Below are 26,799 nucleotides of genomic sequence, written 5' to 3' on the forward strand. Positions count from 1 at the left end.
ATCTAATACACAAAATTATATCTTTCTCATGGAACTGATCTTATTTCATATATAAATTTGATTTTTCCTCCTTTTAAAAACTTTTCATAATATTTTCTCCACATCAGTATTTTTTTAAACACAATTTATAATAAGTATGTATATTACTCAACTGTAGACAGACTGTAATTTAACTTTTCTCTTCTTGCCAGGTATTTTCCAGGTTTTTTTTTTATAAACAACAAGTCATACTTTCTTTTAAGAGGATCTCCTTTTTATTTTAAAGATTACAAGGGAAACCCTTAAAAAATACACTTCAAATCTAGCCTTTCCTATACTCACCTTATGGGCTGACTTAGCACCATGCATTGCTCTATGAACATACTTAGACCACTTTATTTATGTATTTATTTATTTTTGCGGTATGCGGGCCTCTCACTGCTGTGGTCTCTCCCGTTGCGGAGCACAGGCTCCGGACGCGCAGGCTCAGCGGCCATGGCTCACGGGCCCAGCCCCTCCGCAGCATGTGGGATCTTCCCGAACTGGGGCACGAACCCGCGTCCCCTGCATCGGCAGGCGGAATCTCAACCACTGAGCCACCAGGGAAGCCCCTATTTTTCTTTTTTTGTGTCTACTTCGTCCAGTGGTCTGCATCTTCTTTTGTCGTAGGGACCACATCTATCATATGTTGGAGATGTCTGTGTTGTGTAATAAAATTCAAAATTTTGACCCTAGAACATGTTCAAAGTGGATAACAAGAAATTCATTTGTTTTCTTGTCAGAACTTTTTGCTGGTGTTATATTACCACAGATTGCAAGGTTCAGTTCAAAGTGTCACTGCTGCTTCAGCAAGTGATTAAACCTTCCAATGAAAGTAGGAAAACACTGACCTCCCATTTTGGAGTAGTTAATGATTATATGGCTTAAATATCTTTGTAAGTGCTGACAGATACTGAATCGTGTTTTTTGTCCGCTGCAATAGAATGAACACTAAGAAAACAAAATTCTGTTTGTTTTGCCAGCATTAAAGTTCGTTCTCCAGTGGAAGTTTCTTGCTGCTTTTTATGACTGTTTTGCTAAAGAACTTTTCTTATTAACCATTTTTTGCATAATTTTAGTAATGAAAAATTATGCTTGGTTTTGAGGACAGGAGGATATATAAACTATATCATTGCTTTTGAGGGTTTTACTGAACAGTTTGATGAGCGGGCATATATATTAATAATTGATATCCTATCTGATGTGTCCAGTGACAGTGGCAATAGGTTATCTAGAAGTTCATGGATATGATCTAAATAGAGGCAAGGACAGTTCTTCTTAATTTTTGGAGGAAATAGTTCTTAGTTCTTAAAGGAAAGTTAGCATTTAAACTAACATAAAGTGGCTGCATCCTAGACAGGAAGTGATGTGAGCAGAAGTGTGGAGGTAGGATTGTACACAGACTCAATAAACAACAAATAGGTGAGAGCGGAAGTAGGTTGGAGTGGTAGGTGGTACCAGATTGAATAGCAAAGTGATAATTTTTATTGGCATTATGTATGTAACAGGGAGACATTCAAGCCTTGTGGTGTGTCTATGTGTGGGTACCAGATTGAATAGCAAGGTGATAGTTTTATTGGCATTACGTATGTAATGGGGAGACATTTAAGCTTTGTGGTGTGTATATGTGTGTGTGCACGTGCATTTATATGTGTGTAGGATGTCTGTTATATGGGAAAGAGAGAAAGTACAGAATTGAGGTGAATAGTTTAATTGGGAGAGTAGTAGTATATCATGATCCAAGTGTACTGTAATAGGATCTGCAATAGTTTGTAGAAATAGGAAATACAGAGAGGATGGGCCAGATGTAAATGACATTGGCATTGTGTGGGTTTAAGGAACAAAAGAAACAGTAGTTATAGATTGACCACATGTGAAGTTCAATTTACTGAGAAGTGGTGGTATTATTGACAGAAGTCAAGTGGAGTTAAAAAGTTGGGTGAAAAAGACAATACATTGTTTTTTGATGTGAAGAAATTGAGATAATGATGGAACATGCAAGTGGGTTATTTGGCATCCAGTGAAGTAGATAACTGTAGATCAAGACAGAGAGAGATCTCAGGGTTTGGAATATAGATATAAGACTCAGCTGCAGAAATCATCAATAAAGGGGCATTCAGAAGAGGTCCAAGGACCCTTAATTGTGGTCAAGAGGACAATGGAAGTCACAGAAGTAAAGGTAGTGAATAGAAAGAGAGGCCTTAAAACTCTGATACCAGAGAAACCAAAGACGATGTATTTCTGGATAGAAGAGCAAATCAACAGTATTGAATATGGCATAAAAGTCATGGAGAGTTGAGAAGTAAACTAAAGCTTATAGCATAATAAAAAAAAGTTTTCAAAAGTTGCATTTTCTTGATTTTAAATAGTTCAACTCCCAAACTCACCACATCCTTGCCTCACACTTATCCTTCTCAAATTCTTACTGACCCCCTCCTGGATCGGGTGGATCCCAGTTGGGTCCTTTTCTTGCCTGGTGCTGCTTGCACCAATTGAAGGGGAGCAGGTTCGGCAAAGCAGAGCGGGAAACTTTATTGATTAAGGAATGAGGAAGGGAAAGCTCTGTGTTCTACTGAACCCTTCTCCCTCAGGGAGGGAGGCGAGAAACTTCTAAGGGGTAACAGGTGAGTACGCCATCAGACTTTGGGAAAGGGGCAGCAATTTCCAGAAGCAACCAGAGCATGAGTAGTCCTTTGGGCTCCTTTGCATGCAGCACAAACTGTGTCTCGCAAAGTGCAAGCCCCCTCTTTGGAAGGAGATCTTAGCATGGTAATGAGGCAAAGACAACTTATGGACACTTTGGTTCTCGTCTGCACAGGCGCCGCCCTCGTGGTTGGGCTGGAACCGGTTCAGGGCGGTTGACCGTCTTGGCGCTTTCTGGCTGGGGCTGGTTCAAAGGTTTTGCCTTAGTTTTTGTTAAGCAAGCACAGCTGTGGGGATAGACTAGGGGATGGTGGGGCGGAAAAAAGGAAGAAAGTAGGTTAGTCTCTGCACAGGTGTGGATCTCTTCCTGGTGGCAAAAAGAAAATGTATCTTATGATAATTCTTCATGTTAATAAAATCAAGAAATTAATAGATCACTTAAAAATAATTTTAGTTTTTATTTCTGATATAAATCACTTGCTAGCCCATATATGTTTCCTTTTAGCTATTAACCATATAAATGAAGGGCAACTAGTCAATCCTTGATTTATTACGATTTTGTGAACCTGGAAATCATGCTACTTGCTCAATTTAGTTAATTAAAAAAAAAAATCTAAACTCAGCCAAGGTCCTACTCTCTTCTTTCCCCTTAAATCTTGTTTTCTAGCTTTTCCATTTGCTCTCCAGTATTGCTTTATTTTTAGCATGCTGGCGTACACTTAGCCTCTCTTGAACTAAAATGACCTTTAGTCTTGTAAACACGGCTCTTTTGAGAAACAATGTATCTTATACACAAAAGTTAATAGATTAAAGGTAAATTGTAATAGTTTTCATATTACTTAAAAAGACTCTCAAAGGCTGATTTTTGAGGCCAAAAAATTTCTGTAAAGCAAGTTTTGAGATAAAGTTACTAATTTTTCTTGAATATAAAAAGTATAAATTCTAGAATATGAATTTTCTTAATTATCAGTGAACTGGTGAATATTTTTTGGTAATGTAATAATTCTCTTTAATTCTCTTTGTGCATAATTTTATCTTGAGTTTCTGTGTATACATTCCTATATATATATGCAACTCTTGAGAATGTAAGATACTATTTTAGCATGAGTTTTTATAGTTATGCCTTTTCCAAATATTGTTTTTTATTTAAATATATAATGCAGAGATACTTTGCAATAATATATTATATTAAATAGAAAATAGTTTATAAAGTAGTGAAATTTTTAAATAAAATGGGTATACTACAGGTTCTCATCTTTTTTATATTTTTGATACCACTTTATCTATTTTATTTTATTTTTTTTTGATTCCACTTTATAAGGGTTTGCATGTGACACTTTGTTTTCAATTCCTGTAATGAAAATATATAAACAGTACATAACTAGGTATATATGCTATTCAAATGGTTAAAGGAATAAAGGAAGATACATAATTAATGGCTAGTATTAATTTCTTTGTCAATATTGTTTTTATTAAAATTTAAGCAATACCATGTAATATCTCTTTTGTTTATTCTGAAGTTTCTTCTTGATAAAATAAAAGTGTAGATTCAGTGTAGTACCACTACAATCTTAAGAGAAAAATATCTTTTAAGTTAATGCCCAAGATTAACAACATTTGCATAGTTCCACAGATAGTAGAATCCTTTCCATGGCTGTTATGGACTGAATGTTTGTGTCCCCCTTAAATTTTATGTGTTGAAGCCCTAACTCTCAATGTGATAGTATTTAGAGACAGGGCCTTCTCGGAACTGTGAGAAAGAAATGTCTATGAGATTCTTTTATAGCAGCCCAAGCTGACTAATACAGTGTCTAAGTCAGAATCAGTCACCACCTTTGGTATGCTCTGTTCTGTATTAAGAATTATGAGATTAATATCAGATGTATAAGTTATGAATCCTGTGTTTGAATTCTTAATCTTTTCTGAAAGACATTAAAAGACGTTTTTCAATTAGGAAGCACTTAGGTGCCTAATGTGTGGTGTGTATTCTGTAAGTGAAGAAGAGTGCATACTGGACCCTGCAAAGGCAGACAGCAGCTTCACGTGGCAGACCTTTGCTTGTTGAATAGGAGAGTGACATGATGAATGCAGTGTTTTAAGATACGTAAACTATTTTATTTGTATTAACTATTGGTTCAGTAGAAATAGATCAAATTTCCCAGGCATGGAAGTCCCAGAATGACTAGCATTTCTGAAGGGGTTCATTCACTTCCAGTTGATGAGTTTTTTGATGTTTTATAAATTCATCACTTTTGACTTGCCCTGTCTTTCTTGGGAAGGAAATGTAATATGAGTTCACCTAAACATGTTGCAGCCAAAGGTCCATGAGTTATATAGAGTTGTATGTTTTATAAAATGATATCTACATTGCTGTATACATGTACTGGATTTTAAAAATCTGTAATTGAATTTCATGACCCTTCCATTCTAATTTGTGAAGAGCATATTGCATTTTCAGGCAATGTGCCTTTGAAATTGCAGACTTAGGGCAAAGTTCAGAGACAAATGATTTGTTTTCACCTGGGATATATCTCTATTTACTGTCTCATTTATAGTTACCTTTTCACCTGTTGCCTTCATCTGTTTCTATATTCCTGTATGATTCATATATACATATGTATTCAAAATTAACAATATAAGAATATGAATATAAATGGGTTGAGTGGAGTCTAAAATCTAGTCCCATCATATACTAATTGATAACATGTATTAAGCACTTTCTGCATGCACCATTCTAAGTTTTATATGCCATTTTATTTAATCCTCAAAACAACCCTATGGGGTAGGTACTATTACTAATGACCATTTTATAGTTGAAGAAGTAGAGGGACTGAGAGTTTAAATAACCAGCAGAAATAGTAGAGCTAAAATCTAAGCCCAAATTTAATCTGAAACACTATGCATATTGCTTAGTAGATATTTAATACAATGAAAGTTGTAAAATTTAGGACTGTTAGAGACTCCATCCTTCATCAATTATGTATTAACTGTAGTGAGTTAGTCATTGTGCATAAAGGAAAAAATGTTCTTTGAATAGAGCTAGTAAAATGAAAAATATGGAAGATAAGTTATTTGGAAAGGTAGTCCAACCTAAAGGAAAAGAAATCTGAGCCTGGACAAGGAATGAAAGTGCATTAAGAATAATTAGATTTCTTGACCGGGACAGATTACCATGGATTTCCAAGGTTTTCAGACTTCAAGGTTATTTATATCTCAAGTGTGGGTGCAAGGTGCAAAATGGAGGCTGCATTCTCTCCTCTTCAGCTCCCAACCCAGCTGGAGTTCTGAGCTTATCCAAGAGCCAAAGACACCTTTGTAAATTCCTAAGTTACTTAAACTTGCCTTATACTATGACTAGTGATAGACATAGGAAAGAGTAGGGTAATTGGCTGAGATTGGGGCCTGTAAGCAAGAGACTGTTAAGCAAATGAATACTGAAAAGTTCAGTTCTCCATTGATGAACATTTGTTAGATTGTTACCTGGATGAAGCAAGAGATACTTAGCAAAATCATTAAGCAATAGTTGTTTCTGTTTTTCTGTTAGCTGAGAATATTTATAGAGGAAAAGAATGGCAGCACAATACAATGTTTTGCTGAAATCAAGATAGTTATACCGAATTATGAAAAAATGAGAAAAGCATGTTTTAAATTTTATTTATTTTTGACATGATTCAATGGAAAGTAGGAGACCATTATAGAGACCTCAGGATAAGTTATCAGAGACAAAATTTAAACATAATTTAAATAAGACAAAATCTAACTCATTAAGTTCAGCCTGTAAATCAGAAATGTCAGTGTATGTGTATTATGTTAATGGGTCAGTAAACAATGACCAGTACTGAAGAGGAAACATTTGCTTATAATTTAAAATGCAAAGGATGAAGGGAGCTTAATGGTGCATTATGTTTGAATAATCGATATTGTGATATAAAACAAAGCTGTGTGTTTAGAAAGAGAATATGTTGGCCAAGTGGTTTTCTGCAATTGGAATTCAAGCTCTCAGTACTCAGTTCCAGTATTTTTGGGCTAAGACTTAATGCTTTTATTTGTGAAGTGAGGGCCTGTTATTGTAGTCAATATGGGCTCCTCTTTGTGTTCTCTATGGCAGTACAGAAGGATGCTCCTCAGATGCAGAATTCTAGTTTTTGTGTTGTGGCATTCCAGCTGCTTCCCAGAATAGCACTGACAGACAGCGCAGTGACAACACATGCCTCTGACTTGATCTCATGTGTAAATCTGTCTCTGGATCATATTCTATCGTTTCTTAACCTAAATAAAATTAGTACAATGAAATTTTCTCAAATTCTGTTTTTTTGTCTTTAGAATCACCAGTACATTTTTATTGTGTTACTGAAAATGGGAAAGCCAAAGGCCAAATTCTTTGCATGGGAGAAAATCTCCCTTTATAAGCAGTATGCCTTATATCTGAAAGGGTTAATGGGCCTCTTATAGTGCTCAATTTATCCAGGGAGGGGACCCTGTGACCCTTTTAGGACCTGGCTTTGGTCATTTCTTAGGAAGAACACAATTTAGAACTCTCCTGTATTATTCTGCCAGCTGCTTAGTTATTGATGATATTGACTTTTAGTTTTAAAAAGTCTTGCTTTGGAAAATTGTTTTTAACAGCTCTCAACCACTCGTGTCTTGTATTTTTATTTTATATCACTTTTCATTTGGGATATTATTAAGTCAAATCCTTGGTAACCATTCTCCACAATCCAATTTATTTTTAGCCAAGATCCATTGAATTCAACTCACTGCCTTTTTGCAAAAGGTTAACCCAATATTTCATGTTGTGTTATACTTTCTACTTATGCTGTGTAAAAGAAAAGTTACTGTGATAAGCAGCCAATAAATTGCATTCAGAATATTTATTCTCAAAGTTACATTACTGTGCTGACATAGATAAACATAATCATTTATCACAGTATGGATTGTGGAAGTAAAAACTAAATGAAATACAGCCATCTTTCTTGCATATTACCCAGTTTTTTTTTTCCTTTAAATGTTGGCCACAATAACTACCTTTAAAAAATGTCATCTTTTTATTTATCAGTTTGAATTAATGTGTGAGATTAGTAATGGTTCAGGTTGAATAACTAAAACAAAACTGCATCTATTTTATAATAAGGAAGTGTTTTCAACTTTTTTTGTATAAAAATGAGATTACTTATGTTTTCTTTCTTTTTTTAAAATAAATTTATTTATTTTTGGCTGTATTGGGTCTTTGCTGCTGCTAGTGGGCTTTCTCTAGTTGCGGTGAGCGGGCTTCTCATTGTGGTGGCTTCTCTTGTTGCGGAGCATGGGCTCTAGGTGCACGGGCTTCAGTAGTTGTGGCACGTGAGCTCAGTAGTGGTGGCTCGTGGGCTCTAGAGTGCAGACTCAGTAGTTGTGGCGCACGAGCGTAGTTGCTGCACGGCATGTGGGATCTTCCCAGACCAGGGCTCGAACCCGTGTCCCCTGCATTGGCAGGTGGATTCTTAACCACTGTGCCGCCAGGGGAGCCCACTTATGTTTTCTAATGTTGGCTCTTATTACTAGGTTGCTTTGGCATTATTTCATCATAAGGAATACACTATGAGTTTAAAACTCATAGCTCTATTGTTCGTTTGTTGTCCAGAACACAGACATCTAAATTGATAGATTGAAGAAATATCATGTATATCATATATAGCAATTATTAAAAGTAATCTTCATTTATACTGGGATAATAAAATAAGTCCCAATTGATGTTTATTAGAATGAATGCAGTATACAGTGAAATCCACTGAATGTAGAATATGTGTTTATTATTATTATTTGGTAACAGCCTTATTGAGATGTAATTCACATACTGTACAATTTACCTGTATAAAGTGTAGAATTCAAAGGCTTTTAATGTATTCATAGTTGTGCTGCTATCACCACAATCAATTTTCATCATCCCCAAAGAAACCATATACCCTTTAGCAGTAATGTTGCATTTGCCCTAATCCCCCCAGCCCCTGGCAGCCACAGTCTACTTTCTGTCTCTATAGCTTTGCCTATTTTGGACATTGTGTATAAATAGAATCATACAATATGTGGTATTTTGTAACTGACTCCTCTCAGCACAATGTTTACTATGTGCATGTAAGCTGTTTGTGAATTTCCCAGATTTCTTTCTGTTATTGATATCTGTTTCCATTCCATTGTGGTTGGAGAACTACTTTGTATGATTTTAATCCTTTCAAATTTATTAAGGCTTGTTTTATGGCCTAGCATCTGGTCTGTCATAGAGAATGTTTTGTGTACACTTGAGAAGAATGTATATTCTGTTGTTGGGTGGAGTGTGGTTATAGATATCTATTAGGTCTAGTTGGTTTACAGTATACTTCAAATCTATTTCCTTTTTGTTCTTCTGCCTTCAGTATAGGATTCTTGGTTGACAATTTTTTTCTTTTAGTACCTTGTAAATGTTATCCTACTACTTTCAGACATTTATTGTTCCTGATGAGAAGTCAACCATTAAACTTATTGGAGTTCCCTTGTACATATGAGTATTTTTCTTTTGCTGCTTTCAAGATTTTCTCTTTGGTGTTGACTTTTAGCATTTTTACCAACGTTCCTCTGTGTGGATCTTTTTGCATTTATCCTACTTCAAATTTCTTGAGCTTATTGGATATATACTTTAATGTTTTTTCTGTCTTTTTTTAAAATCAAAATTTTAGTCATTTTTCTCCTTATATTTTTTTCTCCTCCTTTCTTTCCTCTCCTGATATCCTGCTACAATATTTTGGGGTACTTAATGGTGTACCACATATCTTTTTTTTTTTGTACCACATATCTTTAAGGCTCTGTTAATTTAAAAAAAATATTTTTTCTCTTTGTTTGTTGGATTGCATAATCTCTCTTGAGTTCTCTTAAAATTTGCTGATTCTTTCTTCTGCAAGTTAAAATATACTACTGAGCCCCTCTAGCAAATTTTTCATTTCAGTTATTGTAGTTTATTATCTCCATAATTTTAAAAATAATTTCTATCTCTGTATGAATATTCTGTTTGATGAGATATTGTTACTATACCTTCCTTATAATGGCTGCTTTGAAGTTTTTATTAAATCTTATACCTGGAACCTCTGAAAGGCAATTTCTGTTATCTGCTTTTTTTCTTGCATGGATCACATAATCCTGCTTCTTTGAATGTCTTGTAATTTTTTTTTTTTTATTAAAAGCTGAACATTTCAGATAATATAGCAATTCAGGATACTAATTTCCTTCTCCCCCACCCCAGGGATGGGGGCTTGTTGTTGTTTGCATATTTGTTTAGTGATTTGGTGTACTACTTTAGGGAAGTCTATTTCCCCCAAGGTGTGAACCTCAGATAGCACTCAGGTAGGGTGAAGTCGTGGGTGTGTGCCTAGTAACTCTGGGATGACAGGGGTTTTAGTGGGACTCTGTGTCTTCTCTTTGGATCTCTTTGTTAAACTATCCACCTCTGTTGATATCACAGCCAGCTCTTAGTCTCTATTGATTGCTAGTTGATTGCTCTGCTGTTTTTGACAATGCCCTGGCATATAAATTGCTCCACAGTGTGATTCAGTTAAATTTGGGCCCCTTTGCTGGGGTAGCTTTCAGGTGAGTCTTTGCGGCTTGCTGTGGCCCTGCAGGAGCTGTTAGCTATTTCTTTCTGGTAAACTGTCTGCCTTATGCCTTACTTTATTGCTCTCATGAAGCTACCAGTTTTGTCTTAATTGTTTGGCATCAAAATCTTTATTGTTTTTGAGACTACCCTTAGGCTTGAACTTCCTATGTATTAATTCAAATAAAGTCAGTTCTTCTGGGGAGAGCCGTCTGTTCTTATGGCCTGCCTCTTTCTCTGGGAAAAATCTCTGAGCCACAGCTCCAGATCTAGGTGTGGTTACAGTGGCCTGCTTCTCACAGAGTGACACTCCTGCTTTTATGAGCAGGGCCCTGGTATAGGCGGTAACCTCTGATCTCAGTTTGCTTCTCTTGGTTTGCTAACTCTAAACCATGAGCGAGCTGAGATGATGGTGATCAGAACCCCATTGTTACTGGTATGTTTGCTTCTGAAGTAGAGCCTCTGCTCTATGAGTGGGGGCTGGGTGAAGCAAAGGAGCTCCTGACTTCTCAGCTGCACTTTTGGCATTTAGTTGCTGCATAGCTGGTAGAGTAGGGAGAGGGGATGAGAAATGTTAATGTCCTGCCTCTCTCTGGGAGACACCACAGCCTCAGCTAGAGGCTGGGGGCGGAGGGAGCTCTGTGTTCTTGGCTGTACTCACCTGAGGTAGAATTTCTGTCAGGCTGAACTGGGAACGTGGAGGCTGGGGGCAGACTGCACTTCGAATGCCACACACCCTCGCCATTCTTACCAAGTTTCAGTAGATTTTTCCTGAATAAATGTTCCTTCATTTGCTCTTTGGCTTTATGACAATTTCTGGAGATTTCAAAGGCTTCTTAATTTTACTAATTTTTATCAGTTATATTGTTCTGCTGGGGAGTTGATCTGCAGAGGTCTTCATGTGATTGTTCTGGAAGACTCCTAGTGGTTATGTTTTTTTTTTTTTTTTTTTTTTTGCGGTACGTGGGCCTTTCACTGTTGTGGCCTCTCCCGTTGCGGAGCACAGGCTCCGGACGCGCAGGCTCAGCGGCCATGGCTCACGGACCTAGCCGCTCCGCGGCATGTGGGATCTTCCCGGACCGGGGCACGAACCCGTGTTCCCTGCATCGACAGGCAGACTCACAACCACTGCGCCACCAGGGAAGCCCAGTGGTTATGTTTTAAAACATTGCTTAAGACAGGGCTTTGGAATTCATTTTTTATTCAGTTACTCAGGTGCTGCTTTACATGTGTGGTTAGAAAGGTTTTCTCTTCTACTTTATACCTCACAAAGTCACAGTAAAATATATAGATTTCATCTTTGGATGAATTCAAATGTAAGCCCAACACTCAGAAGAACTGAGTTCTGATTCATTCTCTTCCACATATTAATTGTGAGATCTTGAACAGGTTACTTAACCAGCCTCAATTTATTTGATCATCCAAGATTTTGGGATAATAGTAGCTGTTTGTAAGTTAAATTAAATAATACGTTTGAAAGCAATTGGTAAAACTCTAAAAACTTAAAGTAGAGAGTATTATTACTACTTTAAATCAAATCTGGAATGAAGTGCCTCTCTTTTCATTCTCATGTAAGAATACTAATTATAAAATTTATCTTAAGGAGTTATTTGTTATATTTCACATGTTTTTGAACTCCATATTATCATTAATAAATATTTTTATAAAGTCAGCTGGGATATCACCTAGTAAATGATTACTTTAGATAAATTTGTTGTGGAATTACAATAGTAGAAGGGAAAAACAACATTTTTAATATATGTCTTTGGGGTATGTGTGGGGAATCTTAAAATAAAATTTGATTTTTTAAAATGCCAACATATTTACACATGCTTATACTTTGTTTATACTGTCTTCAGAGTATCCTGGCTTTAAATCCTCGAACACAATCTCATGCAACTCTGCATTCCACTTTGGCCAAGAAATTAGCCAAGAAACATTGGAAAAGAAATCCTGATAAGAACTGCTTTGTAAGTACCACTGATACATGAGTTCATGCTGAAAATTATCTCATTCTACACACTGTAAGACCAGATTTTATATGTAGTTAGAAACATAATTAAATATGTGTAAAGTACAGCTGTGATATTTTTCTTATTTTAAATATTTTATATTTGAATAATCTGAAAAGTGTGTTTAATTTTGATGCTTAAAAATCTATTAAAATAGTTTAAAATCATAAATTTAGTTTGGTGCCAAAATTTATTTTCTTAAAAATCTGTAAAAACCTCTTAAAATCATTTTGTAATGACACAATGATACAGAAGAGTTTCAAAGTTATAAATATAATTCAGTTGAACAAGGGTATACTAATGTATACAAACTGTTATAAAATATGCTTTGGGGGAATATTTGAACATTAGGTATTCAATATGAGCATCTCATAGTTCCAGGTGAGGTATAGGTGCAAAAATCTGAGATCTGGTTGCTAGAATGTTATTTAATTGGGCCCATGAAATGATTACTGGGCTGGGATTGTTAGGCCATAAATGAGGATTAAGTACAACCTTGAAGGCAATTTTAAAATGCTGTCTTAGGAGGTATAAATCTTTAAGTTTGGGAAAGCAATTTCCTTTTTACCTGATTTCCCAAAATTAATTTCTCCAAAATTAATTTTCTCAAAGTAACTAGTGAGCTAATTAATAGTATTAGCTTATTTAACATTAGCTCTTTTGGTACCTTGTGTATATGTTCTATTTAATACAATGATTTTAATTTATTTTTATGCACTTCTTTCCTACATATAAACTCTTTGAGGATAGGAATTGAGGGTATGTGCTCATGTGCATTTGTTTTTATCTGATATTTAATCTTTCTGTCACTGACCAACCAGCAAAGTTTTTTGAGTAAAAAAAGAAATAGAAATACGGAGAAACAACATGACTTGAGATGATAACACAGCCACTTACTAGCAGATCTGGATTTGAAATTCAGTTTTCCTTGCTCCGGCTCTGTGAGCTTTGCATTCTACTATGACATTTCTAGTAGAGGTCTCTGGAAGGACACTAATGTGGTCCAAATTAGATCAAGGAATAGATCAACTATCAGTCATGTTCCTGTATAATGATGTGAACAATTGAAGGACACTGAAAAAAAAAAGAATCACATAATTTTCAAACTTAGAATGCCTTTAAAGATTATCAAGTCTAACTCTCTCATTTTAAATGTGATCCAGATAAATTAGATTAAATTAGATAAATTCTCTAAGGTCCCCTTTATAGATTATTAAACTGTTTATTTAGAAAGAGAGGCTTTCTCTATTATTATTATTGTTATTGTTATTTTATAAAAATTAGCATTTTCATTCCATAATGTTAGCCTGTAAACTGAGTGGTGTATATTGGGTTGGCCAAAAAGTTCATTCGGGTTTTTCCATAACGTGTTAACAGAAAACTCGGACAAACTTTTTGGCCAGTCCAATATTATCCTATTTTTTGTAATTGGCAAAGATACAGTGAGAAGTGTTTTTCTCTATTAAATATATATTGGCACAAATTCCTAGAAAAGCAATTTGACAGTATCTTTGGCAATATCTTTGACAATATTTGTTAATACCTGTGTTAGTTTGCTAGGGCTGCCATAACGAAGTACCACAGACTGGGTGGCCTAAAGAACAGTTTATTTTCTCAGTGCTCTGGAGGCTAGGAATCTGAGATCAAGGTGTCAGCAGGGGCGATTTATTCTGAGGCCTCTCTCTGGATTGCAGCTGGCTGTCTTTTCTCTGTGTCTTCACATGGTCTTCACTCTGTACTTGTCCAAATTTCCTCTTACAATGACACCAATATCTCAGATAAGATCCACTCTGATGACCTCATTTTAATTACCTTTTTAAAGGCTGTCTCCAAATTTGTCCAAACATTCTAAGTTACTGGGGGTTAGGACTTCAATAAATTAATTTGAGGGGATATACATACAGTTCAGTCCATAATAATACCTTTAAATTATCAAACACTTACACCCAGTAATTCATCTCCTAGTAAACTATCCTAAGGAAAGAATTAGGAATGTAGGTAAATAATTAAATAGAAAGAAGATCATCCCAACATTATTTGTAGAGAAAAATCTGGGGGAAAAAACCTACTGAATTCCAACCATTGGGTTATGGTTAAGTAAATTAGGGCCGATACTATTCAGTGGTAAATTGTGCAACCATTAAAATTACTTTTGAAATAATTAATAATCTGAAAAAATACTTACAATCTATATTATATGAACAAGGCATGAAACAGCACTGTATTTAAGAATGATTGTATGCACTTTTACATAACCACACTTATATACATATTCACAAAGAAAAAAAGAAAAAAATAATGAAATGTTAATAGTAATTATATTTGTTTTCTTAGCACTTTTGTATATTTCAAATTTTCTATAATGAGCAAGTGTTAGAGGAAAAATAAAAGCTTTAAATATATGTTAAAATAATCTCAATTTCTAACAGCAGATATATTGCTCTGGATGTAAACCATTTTGAAAACTCTATGTGATACACTGGATTAATAAAGAACAGTGAAATAATATTCCCAAGGGGAAATATGGAGCTAGAGTTGAAAGTTATCCTCAGTGTAATTAAAGAATGTATTTTTTTCCTTTTCATTATTATTCTCTTTGTGCATGAATAAAAGTATCACCACAAGATATGATTTATTTTGAATTGATAAGTTTTCATACTTGAGTTTTATAATCACTCATCTAAACTAAAAAGCCTTATAGGTAAAACAAGCATAAGAAGATTCTGAAAAGTGAAGAGAAGGCCAGCCAGCTAGGGATATGGACCTGAAACATGACACAGTGATGAGTTCCCTGGGTTTTCTTTTTTCTGCCTTGGAGCTGAAGAAATTGGAAAACCAGAAATGCTAACTGATACACACACACACACGCACACGCACACACACACACACACACATACACACACACACGTACACAGATCTCAACAAAGTCTGCTCTCTCTAGCCAAAATACCAGGAAAGGAACAGTCTAGCAACAGAAGACTTTTTGACAGTAACTGCTTTAATCTAGCCAAACACAACAAAAAAAATTGTGACCTCATCCTGATGCATTCGTAAAGGCCGAGTGGGAGCCTAGACTTCCATCTTATGATGAGAGGATGAGATGCTCCAATCCTTCTGCTGGGTGAAAGAGTAGGGAGTCAGGACTTTCATACCCACTAGCTAGCCGGTAACCAAGGCAGCCCACAACCCCAGTCACCCTCTGTGGTGTCAGTGGTGAGACCACTGAACTTCTACCCCTATCAAGAAGAGAAGAAACGGGGTGAGGCTGAAAAATACCCCAAAAGGAAATAATAGCTAAAAACTTCCCAAATTTAACAAGAGACGTAAATCTACAGATTCAAAAGCCTCTGTGAAACACAAAGGAATCCATAGCAAGACGTATCATAATTAACCTTCTGAGAACTAAAAAGAAAGACAGTATCTTAGAAGAAGCCAGCCTGCTTGCCTCAAGGTAAGGACAGCTCCTATGGGCAGTTGTGCTCCAGATCCTTGCCCTGTAGCTTTGACTAAGACAAGACACTATCACTGACAAATGCTTGCTCAGCATTTTTTTTTTTTTCCTACCCTGCTTCACCCCTCTTGTATTGGTATTTCCTGAAGAACACTCACTCCATAATCACGTGAACCCAAATCCCTGTCTCAAATTTTGCTTTTAGGGAAAACGAACTTTAAATTGCTAAATTAAGAGCAAATTGTGGCCTGTATCAGCAGTACTTGACATAGGCAGTCACTCTCTTCTTCCTGAAATATTTTTTTCACTTGACTTCCAGGACATTAGACTCCCTGGTGTTCTTCTTTCCTTATTGGTATCTCCTTCTCACTCAGCGTATTTGTTGGTTATTCCTCATCTTCTCACCCTTAAATATCAGAGTGCCCAGGGCTCAGATCTTTCTTTCTTTCTTTAGAGACTCACTTAAGTTGGTGATCACATTTTGTCTCCTCATTTTAAATACCATGTATAGACAGATGGCTCCTGCATTTATATCTCTTGCCTGGACCACTTTCTTAAATTCTAGTCCTCTATAACAAAATGCCTAATAAATACCTCCACTTGAATGTCTAATCGCCATTTCAGTGTACACATACTGAAAATCCAAATTATGATCTTACCTCCAAAATGTATTATTCCTGGAGTCATGTCCATCCACCCTTTCTCTGAGAGCAAAATACTGAGTCCTTGATTTTGTTATTTCTCTCACCTTCCATACCTAAGTAGAAGATCCTTTTGGCTTCAAATATATCTAGAATCTGATTATTTCTCACCACTTCTACCACTACCAACCTTTCTAAGCCATCATCATTATCTTTCATCTGGATTATTTCAGTTGCTTTGTAATGGTTTCCATGCTTATGCCCTTTCCTGGTAGAGTCTCTTCATAATAATTCATCGGAGAAATCCTTTTAATATTCCTGTGCTCAGAATCTTTCAGTGGTTTTCTAGCTTACTTGGAGTTTGCATAATTTCCTTTGTACAGTTGTCACCTCAGCAAGGGCTTCTCCAGCCACCCTATTTAAAACTCTAACCTGCCACCCTACCAAGCTCTCTTTAGACTTCTTGGCTTCTTTGCGTCCCCAGCTTCATGAACCCTTGGTGCTCACTAAAGATCTGTTGAATGAATATGACCCCTCTTTTACATAGTCCTTACATACTAGACATAAGGATCACATGTTTTCTTGTATAGTGCTATATACAGTTTCCAGAGTCCCTTTGCATATTGCATTTGATTTTTACCATGATGTGAATGGACAACCCAGATTTGTTTCCTCATTATACTGATCTGTTTCCTCATTTTACTGACTATGCTGAAAATGTTAAATTATTTGCTTAAACTCATTGAAATTACTTAGTGTTGGAGCCGTGTCTAGAATTCTGGTTATCTGAATCTAGTGTGTCCTATCCAGTGTATTACCTGGCCTCCTTAAAAAACATGAATAAGATGATTAGAAGATAGATACGTTAAAGTTAAGGAAAATGTAGATTGTAGTGGTGGTCACATTTGTGACCAGTAATCTTACATCATTTCTGAAGGCAGCCAAAGAGCTCGTTTTGAACCAACTCCCCAACTACCAAATAGAAAGGCTTTATTTATTCGTGTTTATTTTGTTTTATTTTCTAATGATTTTGCTTTGGCTTTACAATTCTCTGTTTTGGTTTGACTCAGATAATTACTGCTTTATCATTCTTAGCATATCTGCATTGGGGCTGTGGTTTGGGTTTATTTGGGTAGAGTCCTCTCTGTCTCTCTTTCCACTTTGGTCCTTGAAGCAACTGTATGTTAGGCACTGTATTGAATGCCACTCAAAGGTGAATAAAATATGCAAAATAAGTAGTCTAAAATTGTCTATTAAATGAAATCACATTTAGTTTTAATAAACAAATATTTGTTTATAGGCTTTTTAGAAAATAGGCATCTGTTTTGGCCTGTAGAAGTACCCTAAGAATGGCAATTCTGAAATTTTTTACCCAGGAATTTCTTTCCTTGCCAAGTTAATACCATTCTAGTAATAATTAGAAATTCTGAATTCAGTAGGGAATTTAAACTGGCAAATGTGTTTTTACTGGTTAATGAAGCACGAAACAGTTATTTCCAGTATCTTTTAAGCAGGTGTTCTATAACTGCTGTTTATTTTTGCCATTTTTGAAAATGTTGAACTGTCTTAATTACATAAATATTTTGTGCTCATTTTCCGTTAGCAATTTTTAAAGAGCAGAAAATGTTACAAATCAGAAAACTTACCCTGGGTGAAAATAAAAAGGAAAGGCAATTAAAGACAACCAATTATTTGACATGTTTTGAGAATTTTAGCTAATTTGTTTTAAACACATGGCACGTAGTAGGTGCTCAAAGTAAAATAATACAAATAAAAATAAACCATAATGTATATTAAGAATTTGCTGACTGCAGGTATATTTCAAAGTGCTTTCTATGAAGTAACTCTTTTTAGCCTCAGAACCACCCTGGTGAGGTAAATGTTATATTTTATCTCCATTCACAGATGAGGGAAGCTTAAGAAACCTGTCTAAGGGTCCACAACTAAATGGTAGAACTAGAGGCTGAATCCATGCAGTCTGGTACCAGAGCTCTTTAAGTAGACTATTTAAAATAAGTAAATAAAAATCACTGAACTTTTTTCTTCTAGTAAGTAATATGTAGGTTTTGGTAATCATTTATTTTTTCCCTGGGTGAGCTTCACCATCTTAGTCACTACTTTGTTTCTACATTTATTGCCTGTTTACAATGGGCCAGGCATTGTGCTGCTTAGCACTCTGGAATAAAAATGAACATGATATAGACCCTGCCAAGAAGGTCTCACATTCTTTAGAAGAAGACAGAAATATCAACATATAGTCCTCTTTCAAAGGACGAACCCTGGAGGAATTTTAATTATCAGTATGAGTTGGTCAGATTTGTCTTGAGAGGAATCAGTCTAACTTTCAGTGTAGAAGATGGGTTCAACGAGAAAGATGGGAGGCCAGGTCTCTGGGACTGATGTGCAAGGCTGGAAGACAAATCATGGAGACCAGGGGCGGGGAGCATGTAGGAGAGAGGATAAGCTTGAATATATAGGAGGTGTCTTAGTCTGTTTGGGCTGCTATAACAAAAATATCACAGACTGGGTGGCTTAAACAACAAACATTTATTTCTTATACTTTTGGAGGCTGGGAAGTCCAAGATCGAGGCACCGGAAGATTTAGTATCTGGTGAGGGCCTGCTTCCTCATTCATAGATGGCTTTTTGCTGTGCCCTCACGTGGCAGAAGGGATGAGAGAGCTCTCTGGAGCCTCTTTTATAAGCACTAATCCCATTCATGAGGGCTCCACCCTCACAACCTAAAAGCCTCACAAAGGCCCCACCTCCTAATACCATCACAGTGAGAGTTAGGATTTCAGCATGTGAACTTTGATGGACACAAACATTTAGTCCATAACAGGGAGGTAAAATAAATATGACTTGGGAGTTGACTTTATGTGTACACTTAATTGTTCATACGATAAATTGAGAGAAATCGTGAATTCAGTTTGGGATCTTTTGAGTTTCTTGTACCTGTGGGTCATCCTGTTTAGTTTAAAGGTTGAAGCTCAGTAACGGGGTCAGGAATGCAGATGAAGAGTTTTGAGTAATCAGAATATATGTGGGTAATTAAAGGCCTGTGGGCAGAGTTACCCAGGAAGGGTGTGTGGAGTGGGAAGAATATGGAGGTTAGACTTTGGGCAGGGATTAGGGAGAGGGGAGTTAGACACAGGCCTCAGGTGAAGAGTGTAAAGGAGGCACCAAAAGACTCAATAATCAAGGTAAATAATACAAAAATCATACAAAATATATAAATAATACAAAAAATACATAAAATGTGTATATGGAAGCACGCTTCTTTCCTTTTGCCTCAGGCTCCATTGTGGCTCAGCTTGGCACTGAGCACCAGGCAAGGGCAGGCAGAGATGAGAATTTAGCCAAGAAGTGCTATGATGGGTGAGATGAGAACCAGAGGAGCGTAGTGGGAGAGTTCCTACAAAGAAGGAGAGATCAGTGTGCTTTTCCTCTAATACCCGATTACCGAATGGGGCTATTTTTTGTACTTTGGAAATTATCCTTCTAGCTTGCCTTATCTGCTGAGTCCATTTTTCCCTCTCAATTTTACATGACTATTAAGAGATGAAATCCACGTAGTTAATAAAGTTATTAGTCAACCAATCTCACTCAGAAAGGGAAGGTGGAAGCTTGGATCCCCAGCTACTTGGCTCTGTTAAACTTGACATAGAATGCAGGTCCCAATATTGGTACATATCAAATTCACAATATGAATTTTTATTTTTAAGCTACAAAATTAAATGAGCTTTTGACCAGAGTCACAGTAAGAAAGCAATCCTATTCTGCACTGGCCTCTTCTTACACCATAGTTTAAAACAGCTTCTCAGGCTTGAGCTTGCTTTCCTGATTGCTGACAATAGCTTTCTTCCAAAAATAGACTCAATGCCTGAAGGAGTTTCTGGAATTAAAAAAAATAACCAAAACCAAGATTCTTTACAACTTAATGCCTTCTTCAATAGTTGAAAAATACATGGTTTGTATACATAATACAAATATCAGACTAGAAACTCAGGCATGAAGGAAATAAAACCTCCTTTATTTTCCTATAACTGAACTTAATTTTTAGTTTGAACTTCTCTAAGAGTAGAAGTTTAGTCACTGTCACTTTCAGAATTCTCCTTTCCCTGTTTGTCCCCCCACTCCCCCTTATTTCTCTGAGCTAATATATGAGTTTCTGGGGATTTGGTGGCAAGTGTGATAGGTGAGCTGAGCCCTGCTGATTCTTCATGACATCTTTCTTCTAATAACCATCACGGGGAATGTGAAGTCATCCTTCATTCCCATTCACCGGGTCCCTTCCTGTCCCTCACCTCTCTTCTACTTTGAAGTCACTCTCGAACACATGACAATCATTCTAATGTCCTTCTCAACACAGGGGCTTGGGGAACTTCACGGTTTAGTCACCTTTTCCCAGGGCTTCATCTAGTTAGTGGGTGACAGGTTCTCCAAGCTCATGATTTCCACGCACCTGGCTAGGGTTTGTCATTCCCCCTGTGTCCAGCCTGAGGAACTGAGCTTCTTTCTCTGGATCGACCATTATTCCTGGACCCTTCCCTTTCCTTTTGATCCTCATTTTGTTTTTCCATTCTTAAAATATTTATATAGTTTAGATGGGAAGGTAAGAGTGGAGGAAAAAATTTGCTTTTAACTCATCACACATATCCTCCTAAATCCACACTGTCAATCACCCAAGTTCTTCCAGTTTCCTTGAAAACTTGACTTCTGAAATCCGAAGTCTCACAGAAAATCTCTGTGTCGCTGCTTTCTGCACTTACATTCTTCTCTTTAAGAAATGAAAACCAGTGGCCTAGCTGCCTAACATGTGTAAACTTTAGGAGGAAGGAGACAAAAATTACAGTAAAACATCTCGTATCCCACAAAGTCTGATTTTGAATTTAACAGAATCGGTGATTATCTCCCATCCTTCATCCAGCAGAGTATCAAATGAGGTCTGTTGGGGTGGGAAGTTAGGGTAGGGTAAGTTCCTACTTTGGGTTGGAGAGACTAAGAAAGAAGGGCTAGGCCAGGCAAAGCCATTCAGAACCCTGTGTTGGGAAGCTGAGGTAGTACTTGCAGGACTCTTGAGAGTGAGTGTCTCCTTAAATTTTGTGACATGGACACCTCACTTACATCACCATAGTACTGACCCTGAAAACTGCTGCCAACCAAAGGCTTGCACTGTGCCGGAGGTACCAGCATGCCTTGGGACCCAGCAATGTCCCCATGAGTGTTTAAACTTGGGTAACAACTGCCAACCTGCAGCAGGGACTCAAATGGATTTAGATGGCACAGGTGGCCCCAGAAATCCTAGCTGGCTCACTGGGTGGGCTTCCCTGGTCCTTACATTAATTTCCCAGTAATGCTACTGCATATATTATCGGATTTTTTGGAATCATTAATCTGGTATGGTTTTACCATTTCTATTAAGAACAGTTATCCTGCTGCATTTGTTGAGAACATTGTAATGGATTCGAAAAATAAGTTTATTTTTAAATAGGTGTATTTTAAGTGATCTTTATTGGATCATCTCTTCCATACTTCTAACAAAGGTTAGAAGTTATTACTGTATAAATTTAGTAATTAACTTTATGTGTGTGTTAAGATAGACATAAACTAGAAAAAACTAATCCTTTTAAGAAAATGCAAGTTTAAAAGTTCAGCAGAGGGAAAATTTTACAGAGTTAAAATGTACTGTGAAATGTGACTACCTAAAAATCCTGTTGTCAGAATATACAACTTTAAGAAGAACAGGGATTCTGAGCCTAAACTCTTGCTGCACGGTCATTTAGACATATGTAAACCTTGTAATTTTGAAATTGGGATGGAGTCTTCAGTCGTATGAATTTTGACACATAACCAGTATTTATTTTACTATAGTAGCATACTACTTATGGGAAGGGCATTTTTGGTAGAAGTCTTAAAGTCTAATTACGAATTTCTAAAGAATTTTGGGCAATCTCAATTTCTTTAAGAATACAAAGTATACTCTGAATCTGTACTTAAAATATGAAATCATTGATTGGTTTCCATTGTCTATATATGAATTATGAGCTCCAAAGAGCATCTTTTGAACATTTTTGGGCATTGATCCAATGGCTAGAAATAAGGTACTTTTTATAGCATTGACCTCTCTTAGATAATTAATACATTGCATCACATTTTTCCATATTTATACAACACTGATCTTGGTTGGCCTCGGTCTGCAGCGACTAGAAGCAGGGTTTCTGATCCTGGCCAGAGATTAAGATTGGGTCATGGCAGTGAGAGCACCGAATTCTAGCCACTAGACCAGTGGTCAGTGACAAGGCCCTGGCCCTTTGGCTTTGCAGAAAAGAATTCCCACAAAAACGGAAAGTAGTGAAACAAGTGAAGTGTTTATTAGGAGAAAAAAGAGTACAGTACGTGTGGATAGACACATGGGCGGACACAGAGAGAGGGTTGCGCCCTTGTGGTAGTTTAAATCGCTTTTATGGGCATTTCTTCCAGGTTTCCTTTGGCCAATCATTTTGATTTGCCTGGCTCAGAGTCCATATTTGGTATATCTCAGGATCCTTCCGTGTGTGCACGCATCTCTCAGCCAAGATGGATTCCACCGAAGAGACCTATGGGTAGCTTGGCATAACTCCCCTTTTGACATCCAAGGAGCTTCTGGTTGGGAAGGTCTCCTTGACTTCGAGAGTGAGAAATATATGGTCTCTTATCTTCTATCTGGGCAGGGCCCAGCCTCTTCTCTCGATTTGTCATGCTATTCTCATCTTGGAGTATCCACAGGGGACAAACTCCAATTGCTTACCCTAGGGGGGGGCCCATCTACCTCCTGCCTCAACACTACTATAGATAAATTATTTTACTAATATTCATAGTATATTTGCTTGAAATCTGAGTTGTACAGTTTAATTAATTACCAAATATTAATGGAAGGCCAAATATGTGCCAACCACTGTGAAAAGTGGGGAAAGGGACAGATGCTTTTCCTGCCCTGACAGCTTACAGTCATTCGAACAGGCATTAAACTCATTCACAACCAAGTGTTGTGAGTATTGCCATCCATGGGACTTGAAGTATGTAACCTAGTCTCAGGATTTAGCGTTAGAAAACAGAAAATTCTGTTTTCTCTCTGAGAAAACAGAATTTAAGTTGAAAATGTAGATGAAGGAAGGAAAGAAGAAGAAGGATCCCACCAGAGTACAGACTATATATTGCAGACACCTAAGATGAGGGAGGATATTGAACTAACGATATTGATACTTTAACAATTTTAGTGCTGCATGGCTGTGTAGAATATGGGGGGAAGTACCAAGTGATGAGACAGAAGAGATCAGAGGAGAGTAGTACAAGTAACAATAACAGTAATGATATTAATAATAACATTTATTGAAAAGTTCTTTATGCTGATTCTTTCATTGAGAGAAGTGTATACCATCTCATTAAGAAAGCACACTCTGCTACCTGCTAGAATTTGGAATTTTGCCATATATTAGGTTCTGTCTTTGAAAGTATGTGTTTCCTTGGCACTTTATTGCACACATAGAATTAGAATAGTATTGTCAGAGATTTATTCTCCAGGCAAAATATGTAATAAAATGCTAATTGGCTAAAAAGAAGAAAAGTGTTAACTCTTGATTTCCTGAGGCTGTTACAAGAAAGCTTTGCTTTAATTATTTATTTCAGACTGATCACAACTTTCTCCACGTCCATGTGACACACAAATTAAACTCAATTGTAATTGTCAGCCATCAGCTCTGTTACTTTTATTTTGCTCTTCTTTAGTTTGAAATTTTATAATAGTTAAGTGGGAGTGAAATTTTATAGTAGTTAAGTGGCAGTTCTGGTTGTTGTTTTTTTTAACCAACTTTATTGTTAATTAGAATGGAGTGTAGTTATCTAGTCAGGGTTTAAATGGAACTGGAAAAAACTTTCCTCTGAGTAAGGTGTGTTTCAGTTAGCTTTATTAGCAAAAGAAAGAAATCTTTCCCTTTAAAGCTAGCTGCCTTATCTTTGAAGTTGGCTTTTTATGAAAGAAGACAGTGGAACCTGAAGGGATGACCTATCAGCAGAAAGGTTGGTTTAAGAGTGAGTTACAGAGATAAACTAATTGGGTTCAATTATTGGTTCTGCCATTTACTACCTATGTGCCCTTGAGTAAATTCCTTAATCTCTTCCTGCCTCCATTTCCTCTTCTGTAAAATGAGGGTAATAACAGCATCTACCTGATATAGTTGTTGTTAGGATTAAATGAGTCAATTTGCGTACTATATACACTTCCTATACACTTTAAAACACTTCCTGGCATATATATAATCCTCTATAACTGTCATTGTGTAGCATTGATGGGTTGATGCTCCCAGATCTGTTTCTGTTACTACATATGTAGATCCATAATGATAGTGGATACAGAACAAAGTAACTACATATGGAAAGAATGTGGAAGGGTAATAAACAGGAAGATATTAAGGACGGTAATGGAAAACACAGCAGACATTTCCTGTATTGCCGAGAAATTTCTTAGCAGCAAGTTGTGTGTGTGTGTGTGTGTGTGTGTGTGTGTGTGTGTGTGTGTGTGAGAGAGAGAGAGAGAGAGAGAGAGAGAGAGAGAGAGAGAGAGAGAGCGAGCTAGAGAGAGAGAAACAACGGAGGTACCAGATTTTCTGAGCACTGCCTAATATATCCATGAAGTTGGAATGAATTATCTTCCTGTGAATTTTTTTTTACCATATTTTGCACTCTCCAAAAGGCTTCATCATGACACCTTGGTCCTGCCCAGTTTCACCAGTCTATAGCTCTTCGTTGTCATGGGGATTTCGCCCTGGCCGACGCTCTGTTGTGTGAGCCCCTGTAGGGAACTAAGTGCTAACCTGAAATGTTTCTCTTCCCTTAAAATGGCTGAGAGTGAAACATTTCCTCTAACCATTTGACAAGGAAGTTTCTCTTTGGAGAAGTTATTCATATAGATTACATATTAGTCCAGGAATATTGAGAAGGGAATCCAAAAGATCTGAAACCAAACTGATTTGGTTTGTTTATATAGAAATTCTTTGCATAGTCATAAATACTAAACTGGAATTATATGATGTATTGTAGGTCAATAAGTAGTATATAATGAAGCAGATGTGTTAAGACTATGTCTATAAAAACAGGATATGTATATTTTAAAAGATATTAATGAAGCATATTACTGTATTTGCAAATAAGAAATAACTTTGCATATGGGAAAATAGAGTGCTCTGAACTAAAGAAATCAGCTAAATTGTCTTTAGAGCCTAATGGTATATTTTACCTTTGCAAAACATTTATTTGGTGCTCATAACAAATAAATATGCGAGTTTTGCTGTTTTCTGAATGGGCATACAATGGCAGCTGTCTTTCTAATCGCTCCCCTATTCAAACACTAATCGGTGGAACCCACGTAGAATGCTAGGCGCCTGAATAGGTAGACAATGGCAGCAACGTTTTTAATCACAGTCCTATTCAAGCGCTAATCAGAGTGATGATTAAGGGACATTAGAGGGAGCACTTTGACATCTGATCCTTTGAACTGATGTCTGTGCAGGCTGCACTCCACAGAGCTCACTCGGCCAAACTAATTTCCTTAAATAAAGTGCAGTGATTTCCAATGTAGGAAATATTACATTAGAGCCTATTGAAATGATTAGGAATTGAGGAGCTTTTCTTTTAGTGAGGATTTGGTGTATGCTGTATACTCACAAAGCTAGAACATTAATATTGCATGCACTCTGGGTATCAGGGACTATAGAGAAATAGCTTGAAAAAGATCCTCCTCTAGTCACACACTTACAATTGAATATGAGCAGAGATGTGAAACTCTGCTGTCATAGTCCTCCATTATGGAAGTTTATTTGGAGTTTTATATAACTCAGTCAAGATCGGAACATCCTAACTGCATTGCATTTTTTTGTTTTCTTTAGACCAGGGTGTTTTAGTGTTACTTCTTTTGAGTTGCTTTAATAACAACAAAAACAAAAATTGTGTTATATCCTATGCATGGTTATACTTTGCTTCAGTAGTCTTTAATAAGACAGAATGGAATATTTCTTTTTTTAGTCTCTCAGAATTTCTAATATCTATTTAGATTTTACTAACCTATTCTCCAGAACATTGCGTAGGATCGATCCTGAAAACATTAGTATCTATTCAAGATTTGCAGATTGGATCAGTGGTTAACATTTCAACATCAGCATTTGAAGATGTAGCTCTAAATATCTGTATATTTCTATAGCTATCTATCTATCATCTATCTATCCATATTTATAATTTATGTAAAAGAGAAAAAAAATTTTTCTTCTTATGTTCAATATATGAGGTCTATGAAATTAAACTGGCAAAAAACATTAATAGAAGAAAAGGTGTACACGTTTTATTTGATGTTAACAGTTTATGTCCATGAAGGCTTTCATAGATAAGAAGTGAAGACTCAAAGAAG

The 26,799-nt window shown here is 36.5% G+C and overlaps 1 protein-coding gene across 2 annotated transcripts in view; it reads left to right on the top strand.

Annotated features, from left to right (window-relative positions):
• Positions 1 to 26,799, top strand: part of DPYD (dihydropyrimidine dehydrogenase) — an 810,282-nt gene that overhangs the window by 26,718 nt on the left and 756,765 nt on the right. For both annotated transcript variants that reach the window (XM_060139525.1, XM_060139524.1), the window contains exon 2: positions 12,118 to 12,228. In XM_060139525.1, coding sequence (XP_059995508.1) covers positions 12,118 to 12,228 — 111 coding nt within the window. The remainder of the gene's footprint in view (positions 1 to 12,117; positions 12,229 to 26,799) is intronic.

The sequence above is a fragment of the Lagenorhynchus albirostris genome, chromosome 2 (assembly GCF_949774975.1).
Source record: "Lagenorhynchus albirostris chromosome 2, mLagAlb1.1, whole genome shotgun sequence".
Lineage (NCBI taxonomy): Eukaryota > Metazoa > Chordata > Mammalia > Artiodactyla > Delphinidae > Lagenorhynchus > Lagenorhynchus albirostris.